Source organism: Cydia fagiglandana, chromosome 26, assembly GCF_963556715.1.
Source record: "Cydia fagiglandana chromosome 26, ilCydFagi1.1, whole genome shotgun sequence".
NCBI lineage: Eukaryota > Metazoa > Arthropoda > Insecta > Lepidoptera > Tortricidae > Cydia > Cydia fagiglandana.
Window position 1 is genome coordinate 8,650,631 of NC_085957.1, and position 13,333 is coordinate 8,663,963.

The window sequence follows — 13,333 nt, forward strand, 5'->3', positions numbered from 1 at the left end:
CTACCGCTTTTCTTTCGCAGGCGTGTTAACTTAAGCATTAAAAAATAAATCTTGTCTTGTCTTTTTATTCAAAGACGCTTTAAATAATGTACTATCATGAAACCAAAAGAATGTAAATGGTCATAATAATATGTATACACTAAACAATTGTTACATATTTAAAAAAAATTGATATGACTGATTTTTCAATTTTTTTTCCATAAAATAATACATCAAGATTGTTTATCCTTTTTCTAATGCTAAAAAACGATGGGTAATTCGAATTGTATTATATATGTTAGTCTACCTCTAGAGTGTTGTCTTAAAACTCGGCTAAGTCAAATTTAAACTCCTGAAAGGGGTTCTATTTCTTGATGTTTATTGTCTATTATATTCTTCAGATCTTAATCTAAATAGATTAGTATTACATTTTTTATACAGTCGACGTCAAAGATATGTTTACACTTTTGCACCTTACTCCTTTGTAATAAGGCGAAAAATGTAAACATATCTTTGACGTCGACTGCCAATAAATATACCCTAACAAGATTTTATATTATATAAAATAATATATATATAACATATTATAGTGTTCGTCATGTTGCGGATTTTGAGTGGTACATACACCTGCAATAATGTGTTACACAACGAAGGCCGCAACAATATCTGACACAATCTTATTAGTATTAAAGCCTGAGAGCGTGTCACATATTTTTGCGGCCTTCGTTGTCTAACATATTATTGCAGGTGACTGTACAACTGAAAATCCGCATTATAACGAAAGCCAAATTGTAGATGGCATCACTGTAGCATGTTCCTTATACATTTAGGTACATAATAGGTGCTGTGATTATATTTTTGTTACGTATTTGTAGAATGCTTGGTTCCATAGAAGTTTCAAAAATCTGAGTAGGTTCCAAATATCTGAGATGCTTTAAGATGTATGTAGGTTATTGTCAGGCGACTTGGGGGTCATCCATTAATTACGTCACACGTTTAGGAGGAGGGAGGGGGTCAAGAAAATGTGACATATTGTGACATGGGGGAGGGGGGAGACACAAACTTTGTGACGTCACTTTAACTTCATCAGTAACCGAAAATTTATTTAAATTATTTAGTTCGCTGCACATTTAAATAACAAGTTTTTAAAATGAAAATAGTTTTTAATCGTTTAATTTTCTTTCCTAAGCAGTTTTGGGTTATAAAATTACTAATATTTATATCGTCAAAAATATTTTGATAAAATATTAATAATACTTAGGTACTTAATTCGATTTGGCGATTTCGTAGAAAAAATGTGACGTCACACTAGAGGGGGAGGGGTTTGCCAAATGTGACCAAGTGTGACAAGGGGGGGGGGAAGGGTCAAAAAACCTAGAAATTGGTGTGACGTAATTAATGGATGACCCCTGGAACGTCGACGTCCATGTGGCGACGTCCAAGGGCGTCGCCACATGGACGACTTCCATAATAGGGCCACCTTACACTAGCGTCTATTGAGCGTCGGCGTCTAATCAGCGCTATGGAAAATGGCGTCGCTGCGCAGTTGCGCCAACGTTGCGTCGACCAGCAGTCATAGAGTTGACTATAACTCTGTATCTTTAGGTACTTAAATAAAAGTAAACAAATTTGTACATTTTCGGGTAGTTATAACATGTATTGATTAACCCGTCAAATACAAAACCACCTGGATCTGTCACTGAGCGACCAGACTTTAACCTACATTATTTGATCGTGTAATGTTTTCATCTACCCTCAACTGGCTTAAGGAGCCATTTGAGGGTAGATTTTGTTTACTTTTATTTAAATACCTAAAGATACAGAGTATAGACGCCGACTCTCGGGCGACGCTAGTGTGGTCTCATGTTTAAAGTTTAAAGCAAATTCTTTTAGAATTATATAGTTTTTACTAAAATGCCAGTCAAATAATGTTTGTTAAACTTTTTGATTTGTAATAAAATTGTGCCATTTTGTTTATTAATTATTATTTTAAGTCTTTATACAACAAAATTAAAACAATACTGACACAAAACCTAAAACTAACAACTAAATATTAAATATAAAAAAATCTCTCCTAAGCTGCCGGCTTCTGGAATGGACCCTACGATGCTAGCGGCGTTAGGAACGCGCATTTGCGGCGCTTAATGCCGGCTACATACGTAACGATAAATCGTTGCGATAAAACTGTGCAGTCCGACTGTGCAGATAAATCGAACCGTGTGTATGACAAATCGTTACGATAATCGACAACGATTTGTCATACACACGGTGCTGCCATCTGTGGCAGAGAGGCCTGACGGCTCCAGAGTTGCGGGTAGAGAGGCGGTGCAAAGGGCGCGGCGGATCAGGTCGTACAATGTGGCGTGTTTATATAGTCTGTAAGAAGTGCCGACCTTATTTTAAGTTGAATAAATACTTTAATGATTTTTATGTGTTTCTTTATATACGTTTAATATTATATAGGTAATACCTAAGTGACGACTGGCTCAAATTCGTGAGTGACACAGCTGAACTAGTACTTACCATTTTTATAGTTCGTTTTTTTAGCATTAGAAATAAGGTAAACAATCTTGTTGTGTCTTTTAATTGAAAAACACATTTTGAAAATAAGTTACGGCAAATATGTAACAGTTATGAATCTCATACGATCATTTATATTCTTCTGTTTTCATAAGTAATAGTTTTTGATTATTAAAAAGCGTTTTTCAATTAAAAGACATGTCAAGATCGCTTACCTTCTTGCAAGTTCTTTCTAATGCTAAAAAAAACCGGGCAAGTGCGAGTCGGACTCGCGCACGAAGGGTTCCGTACCATAATGCAAAAAGAAAAAACAAAAAAAAGCAAAAAGAAAACGGTCACCCATCCAAGTACTGACCCCTCCCGACATTGCTTAACTTTGGTCAAAAATCACGTTTGTTGTATGGGAGCCCCATTTAAATCTTTATTTCATTCTGTTTTTAGTATTTGTTGTTATAGCGGCAACAGAAATACATCATCTGTGAAAATTTCAACTGTCTAGCTATCACGGTTCGTGAGATACAGCCTGGTGACAGACGGACGGACGGACGGACGGACAGCGAAGTCTTAGTAATAGGGTCCCGTTTTACCCTTTGGGTACGGAACCCTAAAAACGAACTATAGGTGACGACTGGCTCGAATTCGTGAGTGACCTGACACCCCTGAACTACTTAGTGCCCGCAAGGCCCGCCCTTGAGATATATACTCGTACGTCAATGGTACCTACCTATATTGATCATTGAACCTGCACACATTATTTCATGAAAATCTGTTGGGAATTGCGACCTGTAATGGAGAAGATCCGGAAAGCATTTTTGCCCAAGCTGTAACGGAGACCATTGCTAAAGCTGGGTCAATAAACCTTACACAAGTTGACCTAGCCTAGTCCCACAATAGGTGGGTATTAGACGACGAAAATATCTATAACTTACCTACGTAACTTACTTGCGTCGCAACAAAGTAATAATTTGTCTCCCAACCTAATGTTGTTTTCTTCTTTCTTTTTAATATGTCTAAGTATCACTAAAGTTATGTAAACTTGGTCAAGCAGATCTTGTCAGTAAAAAAAGGCGGCAAATTTGAAAAATGTAGGCGCGAAGGGATAGCGTCTCATAGAAAATTTGAATTTCGCGCCTTTTTCTACTGACAAGATTTGCTTGACCGTCTATATTTATAATTCTTCGACTTTCTATAGTTTCTATTTGTGTCTAACTTCCCGCCAAAAGTAAACCAAAGATATTTTTTTAATTTATTGCATGACAAAGTATTTTTAAAATATTTGTGTTGCCAGCTACAACTATTGCGAATACAAACTTTGCTGTCTCATTAAATGTGGCGCTGTAGTCGCACAAGTAGGACGCAGTTGGAGTTAGTTCCAGTTTTGCCCGCTGACATAAAATATGTTTGTACATTGTACTTTATCGAAGTTATCATTCGTTCATTTCATTCGCAGTTTGAGAATTTGTCCCAGCGTGTTAGGAAAGTGTGTGTGAACGAAAATACAAAGAAGTTACTGTTGAGTTGTTAAAATACCAAGGTAAGTTTTTTAACTAGCAAAAGTAGGTGTATAATAAAAACATGTACAAGTACTTTATAAATATTAAAAATTTATAATTATTATTGTAAATAAGGGACTCTTACTGGTATTTAAATACCTACTACATGAACTTCATTGAATGCGTTTTAAAGTTATTGGGCGTGGTTCTATATGGTGAGTGGGTTCTTCAATATTAACGTGTAAGTTTTTTGTGTATATACTATCGTTCGTTTTTTAGCATTAGAAAAAAGGTAAACAATCTTGATGTGTCTTTTAATTAAAAAAACACGTACGTAGGTATCTTCAATAATATAGAATTGTAAATAGTATTTCTCTGTGTACACTCATATATGTATAGTATCTTTAAACGCTCATGAATAGTATTGGCATAGGTATGCGCCGAATATATTTTAAAATTGAAAGGCGCCTAATTAAAATTCTCTGTATTTTTATAGTAAAGGATTTGTATTTATTGCGGCTTGTAAAAGCCTAATAATCCTAAATTAATCTCCCTATGGCTTAGGGTTTCTTATAAGACGCAAACGAGTAGAATCACCACCTGATGGTAAAGCATTTACCATCGCCCATGGATACCTGCAACACCAAAGGGGTTGCAAGTACGTTGCCGGCATTTAATATTATAATAATAATTACATATTTTTACTGAATTTAAAGTGAATGAAATTAGATTAACGTCATTCGCTAAATAAAATGTGATATTCCACGGGTAAAGGTACCTTATGGCGTTATGGCGATCGACGCTTACGCAATTATTAACTAGTTTAACGACGCTCCATTACTAATACAGTGCTACGCGACGTAAGCGCTATACGGTACCTTTACCGTGGAACGTCATAAATGGCTTTGTTAGCTGCAAATAATTACTAACATAAACCCTTATCACTATCACTACATGAAGTGCTGATTATAAGACTGCACTTGGTTATGTTATTTAGATTAGAAATGACACGACGTAGGTAGTATAGGTACTAAAAAGATCGATAATTCGATAAAAAATACAGGGTGGCCCATTTAGATCGGTCAGTATGGGAAACTCTGAAACTATAAGACATACGCCGATCTCTTCTTAGGAACCATGTCATCGATTTTAGTAACAAGAAAAACTGCATTCATACATTAAAAAAACTATAAGTAAACATAAAAGTAATTTAAGCTAGACAACAGATTTTAAGGGAGGCTACAGGTGACCCTCGCGCAAAGATTGGCCAAGACCACCGTGTTCATTATAAAAACCTGCCAAGTGCGAGTCGGACTCGCGTTTCTAGGGTTCCGCACATAAGTCCGACTCACGCTTGACTGAACATCTCTAATAGGTTTTCCTGTCATCTATAAGTAAAGAATTAAAATTAATTATAAACCCAGTAGTTTCGGAGATAAAGGGGGGATGGTAATTATTTAGCTATTTTCTTAAATAACTTCGAACCTATGTATTTTAAAATTATAATAATAATATGTCCATCTTTGGGTCATTAATTTACATATGTGTACCAAATTTCAACTTAATTGGTCTAGTAGTTTCCGAGAAAATAGGCTGTGACAGACGGACAGACAGACAGACGCACGAGTGATCCTATAAGGGTTCCGTTTTTTCCTTTTGAGGTACGGAACCCTAACAGCATTGTATTATTCGAACGTGTAATGTAATAGGTACGGATATTATTTCACAGCTTTTGTTTACAACGTGACTGCTAAATTCTATGTAAGCATTCTTAGAACCTCTTAGAAGGCATGTGTTACACTTGTAGCGAGTAAGTATGTTTTTGCAAGTGTTGCACAGATGTAAAACGAGATTAAAACAAAGGAGCGTCACATCAGTCACATCACTTTACTTTTTCATTTTTGCAAATAATACGTCTTTATTACTTAATGCAAGGATGTTATGTATTAATATTTTTATATTTTTTATGTTGATTTGACCAAACTCTATGCTCTTCTCTCTTATTTTTTTTTATAGATGTCTAGGAACTGGCAAAGAGAGCAACATATGGGAAAGGTCGAGATCTGGGTCTGCAAGATTTGCGACAAGGACTACACCACCAAGTCCAGCCTGAACCGTCATTTCACGACGGTCCATGAGCAGCCTAAACAGAAGCAGATTCAATACTCGCCGAGAGACATGGTTCCGTACAGGTAAAGCTGACATACTTATTAAACAAATTAATATCTTGACAAGTCCGGTCATTACCCTTAAATTCCTGACAGTTCTTGGACGAGTATTTCTTTAAAAATCCTCCTATAAATCTCTTATTCCAAAACCCTTCGTGGGTCACCACTCGCACCAGTAGGGTTTATGCTTGAGAATTCTCGAGGCGAAAAATTACGAGAAGCGTGTCCTTAGTCGAGAGTGTTGAATCTTAAACAATGGTAAAAATAATGTAATCAGAGATACAAAAAATCTGTAAAAATGATGCAGTTCAAATGTTACGTATTATCATTGCTTTAATTTGCTAGTAGGTAGTTTAATTATTATCAATTGTCATACATCCTGACTCCCACGAAACTATATGAGTGCTTTGTTATATTATGTTTGTTCATGTTCTACCTACTTAAACTATCATTCCGAAGTGTAATTTCCACGTTTAGAAATTACAGATCTTATTTTCTTGGATAATGTAGGTACGTGGGCACATTTTACAAAGCCAGAAGTTATAAGTAAGTATAATGCGGAAACACTCTCCATGTAACCAAAGGAAGGAATGGAAAAAATCACACGCTTCTGGTATGCTACGGTAGCTCATTTGCTTAAGAGCGATTGGACCGTTATTATTACATAAAGTCGCAACTTTGAAACTTGCCCGTAACGGTGATTCTTCATTATTCCTTTAAGTAATTAAATAATTGTAGTAACACTTTCCGTGTCCATCGTCCATCCCCTTGGCATTAGGCCCCATTCGCACGACAGCTTTTTCAACGCGCGTTAATAAAAGCGCTTGAATCTGTCTACACTCTAAATTCGAATTAACTACCTTAGTAGGCATAAAGTCGAAAATCCAACAACGCCTGAAAAAAGCGCCACCGTCGTGTGAATACATACATGGTTATCCATTTGTGTCATTCAAACGCTTTTTTAACGCGCGTTGAAAAAGTCTTGTAAAACGCCGATTTACACCTGTAAACTAGTAACTCTAAAATTGTAATGGTTAAACACTCCAATGCCTAATAAATAAATAATAACCCTTTCTCTTCCAGAGCTCCGTCTTCAGACTACGTTTGCCACATCTGCGGCAACGATTTTGCCTCGCAAAGCAATTTGACGCGGCACCTCAACACTATCCATGGGAGAGGCAACACTAGCGTCTCCAACTCTACCAAAATGGTTCATAACAGTCAGACGAATATCTACCTGTACAAGCCCAGATTTTACAATTAAGTACAATAATTTTGGCGCTCACGCTGGCGGTTTACTTTAATTTTGATTAAATGAAATTTTGCGTAAGAAATATATTTGGTACATTTCTACGTTGTGCACTTACTTTCATAGCAAATTTTAATTATATTAGGTAAATAATAAAATTTTCACCATACCAGCCCGGAAGAATACTTTTATACCTACACTTCATACTTTGAAATACAAAAGAGTTAAACACCAACTTTGTTTCCTTGCGTTACAAATACGTACTTAAATAATAAATAACTAATTGTACTTATTATTTAATAAACATTTCTAACATTTTCCATTTATTTGTGTTTTTTCTTTACCATTAATTTACTCTCGCATGTTTTCCTACAACTTGTAACTTATCAGTAAGTATGTAAGTACAAACATTAAGAAAAATATGATAAAAAAAATATACGTTGTCAAAGGCTCATCAATCTCATCATACAAATACCTACATACACACCCTCGAACTGGAGAAGTTTGGTTTCGATCACATATTATTATTATGATTTAATTGATATATGCTTCCGTCGTCGGGTCGATAATTTTGACCTTGACTAGGCTTGTTATTATTATATTTTATACGTATGCACAATTCGGGGAATTCTATGAAGAACGACAAAGTTCTCCGTGCTGTTTATATTGTTGCTGATTTAATAACATACGCTAATACGTTGTCATAAGGTACACTTTATCGTTCACTGCAATATGCGATGTGTTAAACGGTTAAGTATGGGTTAATTATTCGCATTTTCATTCATTCAACAGTGTTGCTATACAAAAAAATACGATCCATGATCCAATAGGTAAAGGTGGAGCTGGCCAAAATCCTTACTTTATCTATAAAAAAAAAATCTGTCAAAATGTCATTGTCAAGAAAATTGTTTTACTTGCGCGTTATCGTTTCTGTGCACAAAAATATCAACAAAGTTGTTTTATAACTAAGAATCCGCATAGTACATCGCTAAATTGATGTTAGATCTTCCGCCATGAGTACAATTGGCATTGTACAAATACATGACTCCATAAATCGCGGCAGGGGTCACTATTGCCGCATTTGTTTTCGTTCTACAGTTGAGACGAAGCTCGTCAAGCCCGTCCATTTGAAAAAGTTAATAAATAAATTGGCAATACATTTTAGGGTAAGTGTACTTGTTGTATAGATTGTTTTTGTGATCAATTTAGAAAATAGAGGGAAAATATGAAGCAAGAACTTTTTTCGGAAAATGTGATATATAATCTCAAAATGCAGAGCTCTTAAGGCCACTTGAACCATTCACTAACCCGGGGTTGACTGGTCCCCCGCCGCGTCTGTCTGTTTGTTTGTTTGTATGTTCGCAATAAATTCAAAAACTATTGAACAGATTTTCATGCGGTTTTCACCTATCTGAGTAATTCTCTAGGAAGATTTAGGTGTATAATTTTTTAAGGTTTCGAGTAACCTGTGAGAAGCCGGTGCGGGTCGCTAGTGTATAATAACATTAAAGTACTACCTTGGTTTTAGGGGGCGATCCAAGTATGTGTCTTTTGCGAAGCCCTAGCACTATCAGCGGCGCGGTTCGTGAGAACCCTAGAGCTGGCTGCTCGAGTGAGTGATTTGGTTACCAATATGAGTGCGGCGCAGTGGAAGAGTGTTCTCAATTGTGTGGCGGCACCGGACAAGTACCCTAAGGTAAAAAAAACACAGACTCGCGCACAAAGGGCTCAGTACCATTACGCATAAAATGGCAATACAATCTCGTTTGTTTTCGGTTTCACTCATGTCAAGCGTTCACCAATCCCACTGAACTAAAGAACATAAAAACAGATTAAGAGTGTGCAAAAATATTTAGTTCCCTTCAGTCCTTGATGGGATTTCATTTCTTAACAGTTCTTCGTTCATGATTGACACAAGCCTACTAAATAGCCTTTGCCTCATATATCATAAAATAACTAAATGAAACATGTACTTAGGACAACATCAAGCACTTGAATGTCCATCTTTATAGTTCGTTTTTTTAGCATTACAAATAAGGTAAACAATCTTGATGTGTCTTTTAAAAAATAAGTTACGGCAAATATGTAACAATTATGAATCTAAAGGCCTGTCTCCATATTGCGCGGCAAACTATCGAACATTGGCTCGCGAGGCAGCCGCGCGCAATGGATACCGGGTTGGCTCGCGAGCCAACACGATCAGATCGAGTTGGCAAGCCTTAATATGATCATTTATATTCTTCTGCTTTCATAAGAATCATAAGTAATAGTTACTGATTTTTAAAAAGCGTTTATCAATTAAAAGACATGTCAAGATCGCTTACCTTCTTTCAAGTTCTTTCTAATGCTAAAAAAAACGAACTGTAGTTACTTACTCATTAATGTTTTTTTTCCATTTTCAGGTATTAAACGATGAAAGCGTCCCCCGGCGAGCTGTGGAGCTGGACGCGGCGCTGCGCGCGACGCCGCGCCACGAGCTGCGCCGCACCGACACGCTGGTAGTGCCCTCACCACCGCAACGGTTAGTCAGAGATTTTTTTTTTATCTTTTTTTTTTGAGGTTATGTCACGCAGTGACGATGTCACCCCCGTAATGAGATCTAATAGTAATAATGATGTAGTATTACCTACACCACTACATCACATTTAAGTATAGTTTGCACATCAACCTGGCCTCGTCTGATAGTGGCGATGCCAGGACGATGGTGCAACTACCTATGTTGGTGGTCTTTATAAATGTCATGTCACTCCTCAGCGCCTCATTACGGACACATTCCATCAACACATGGTGAACATCTTCTATTTTATCGCACTCTTGGCAATTTGGTGAAGCCGCTAGTTTCATCAGGTGCTTGAATTTGTTTGATGGAATGTGCCCGGAATGAAGTCTGAGGAGTGATACTACCTGCTTCCTGCTTAGCTTTTTGTCAAACCACGGGACCTGAGGGGGCAGACATTGAACTGTGCGGTACCAGATTCCTTTAGTGAGAGACCGCTTATCAAAGTATTCCCTCCACATCTGCCTGCAACTAATCCTAACTTTACCTAGTACTTCGCTGTGTACTGGTAGAAAGAGTTGTCTGTCACGTAGACAAATACGACCATCATATCCGTACTGAGTGGGGTTCCCATACAACAAACGTGATTTTTTGCGTAATGCTACGGAACCTTTCGTGCGCGAATCCGACTCGCTCTTGGCCGGTATTTTTAAATAATATAGTAATGAAATAAATATAAATTCACAGCCAAGATATGGTAGTGGTGCAGGACGGGAACCCACCCATACCTACAGCTACAGCGATGCCTACTCTGGCGCCCATGGTCATGGCTCCCACGTTAGCGCCCGCGGCGCCCAGACTCATGCCCACGGCGCTGAGCGCCAAAACTAAGATCTCGGTGGACCCGGAGTTGCGGCATGTACGGGTGCTGAATAAGGAAACTAAGCAGATCGTTTTACACCCTATGGTGAGTTTTACACAGGGACCCAATACCGGTATAAACCGGTATTCAATTTCGGTATCACGGTTGTTTATGTATATTTAAGCACTTCATGTAACTACTACTTTTCTATAATATCAAATAAATATTGTGAAAGGTATAAAATATTTTTTAGGGTTCCGTACCCAAAGGGTAAAACGGTATCTCACGAACCGTGATGTCACAGATGATGTATTTCTGTTGCCGCTATAACAACAAATACTAAAAACAGAATAAAATAAAGATTTAAGTGGGGCTCCCATACAACAAACGTGATTCTTGACCGAAGATAAGCAACGTCGGGCGGGGTCAGTACTTGGATGGGTGACCGTTTATATTTGCCTTTTTTTGCATTATGTTACGGAACCCTTCGTGCGTGAGTCCGACTCGCACTTGCCCGGTTTTTTTTAGTTATACCGGTAACGGCTTTGGTTTTGCATTGTATATAGCGCCATCTACTTCAGGAGACGAACTTGCAAATATGTACTTTACACTTTATGTGAATATAAATTATTTATTTTTAATGTCCAAGTATTACAGTTATATTTTTAATTACAGGTCCAAGGCCTAGATGGCAACGTATACGTACCTTCACTACAACTGCAAATGCTCGACAATGGCATACTGAGGAGCGCCCCAAACATTCAAAGTGTGACCCCTGGCAATGGACCACTAGAAGACCCCTTGAACATACATAATGTTCCCCCACCACAAGTAACCCCGGCTAACCAAAGTTACTCACAACTCCGACACAGATTAACAACACAAGAGCACAATAATGAGAATAAAGAGAAAAGCGAATATTACAACTTCTTGGTCTCACAAATGGAAAAGAAACAAAACTCAAATGTAGAAATAATCAAAATGAACGATTTGAATATCGTTCTTAACGTCGATGAGGGTGAGAGTAAGAAGAAACGCAAGCGTAGCGGGGGTTCTATGGAGAAAACTTTGAGTGAAGTCGAGTTGTTGTTGAGTGAGAACGCACAAGGCGGGTGTGAGATTAAGTATGAGATAATAGATGATGATGATGACGTTAAGGATAAAGTGGATGCTTCGAGTAGGCCGGTTTTGAAGACGGACCGGACGGTGGACTGGGAAGATAAAATACCCATGGACGTGATATCTTTTATGGTAAGTTTCCACCTTTCCTGTTTATTCTATCTTTAGAAATATTGTAGAGAATTTCTGTTTTATTCACCCTATTTTTATAGATAGAATACGCCTAAAAAGGCTGCTATTGAACATGAAACTACTTGTTTTAAGGGTTCCGTACCCAAAGGGTCTGTTAGTCCAGCGGTCGGCAACCTGCGGCCCTCGGGCCGCATGCGGCTCGTGGACCTGTCACTAGCGGCCCGAGAACCGCCTTGGCTATTTTATATGTAATAACAAACAAACGACAATGTCTCATAAAGTCATAAATATTAACAAAGTACGGCCCGCGTCACCTCCGTTAACTACTATGTGGCCCTTGGCTGCTAAAAGGTTGCCGACCGCTGTGTTAGTCCATCTGTCTGTCTGTCACCAGGCTGTATCTTATGAACCGTGATAGCTAGGCAGTTGAAATTTTTACGGATGATGTATTTCAACAACAAATTAATAGGCCACCAGCGCTTTTTGATTTGTTTGTTTATTATTATTTAAATTTTCAGGACGCAACAGACCCGAATCCCGAGGAGCGAATAATGCAGCCGCCCCCTATGGGGGTCATATCGGACGTCCGCTCCGTACCGAACGACTTTACCGAACCCATCGAGTGCATCGACCTCTGTTGACGTGTATACACGTCCACTTTAACCATAGACTATAACAGGACGCCGGGACCGAGTAATCAGCTGCCCCTATGGGGGTCAGAGATCATAAGAGCTCTATGTGTCAAAAACTTTATTTAGGTTATTGTAATACGAAGAAATGTTTTACCTACTAGATGTATAAGTATTGTTTAACATAAATATCATAAGATTTAATAAAATTTAGTTGTATGAAAGTATTTTTTTATTTTATTTAATGAATACGACAACATTGACACTTCACGCCAAAGCAGGTGCCGCCCCCTACAGGCACACATGCTCCCTTGCGCGTTGTAGGGTGGCCTAAAGTAGTGATCAGTAAAACGTAGTGGTTATATTCTCTTGGCTAAAGAGCGCGGCGCGCTCATTCTTTCTTCCGTGGGCCCAAATAAGAAGCTTAAACTGGGGCTCCCGTGCTGCCTATATGTGGTTTTACATGTAGTTTGCCAGACTATAAACAAATCAATTCTTTCAATCCATTTCCGTCAGTAGAATAAGCGGCAAATTTATGAAATGTAGGTAAAAAGGGTTGTCACTCCATAGAAAAATTGAATTTGGCGCCTTTTCCTACTGACAATGTTGTTTGACAGGCTATAAAATTATAATATTTTATCCTACTGCTACGCACAAAAAACCATATGCAATAACAAAACGCAAC

General features: G+C 37.9%; 1 protein-coding gene across 1 annotated transcript; it reads left to right on the forward strand.

Moving 5' to 3' along the window:
- The first annotated feature begins 10,765 nt into the window (after nt 1-10,765).
- On the forward strand, nt 10,766-12,798 carry LOC134677525 (uncharacterized). The gene is made up of 3 exons (XM_063535990.1): nt 10,766-10,873; nt 11,444-12,019; nt 12,538-12,798. Exons 1-3 carry the CDS (start codon nt 10,769-10,771, stop codon nt 12,658-12,660), a joined length of 804 nt encoding a protein of 267 aa, XP_063392060.1. The 5' UTR covers nt 10,766-10,768; the 3' UTR covers nt 12,661-12,798.
- Nucleotides 12,799-13,333: the final 535 nt, after the last annotated feature.

Bases quoted from the DNA above. Each gene is read 5' to 3' on its own strand.
- LOC134677525 (XM_063535990.1), top strand. From the start codon at position 10,769: ATGCCCACGGCGCTGAGCGCCAAAACTAAGATCTCGGTGGACCCGGAG. The intron at 10,874-11,443 runs GTGAGTTTTACA...TTTTAATTACAG, and splicing joins AGATCGTTTTACACCCTATG to GTCCAAGGCCTAGATGGCAA. The intron at 12,020-12,537 runs GTAAGTTTCCAC...TTAAATTTTCAG, and splicing joins TGGACGTGATATCTTTTATG to GACGCAACAGACCCGAATCC.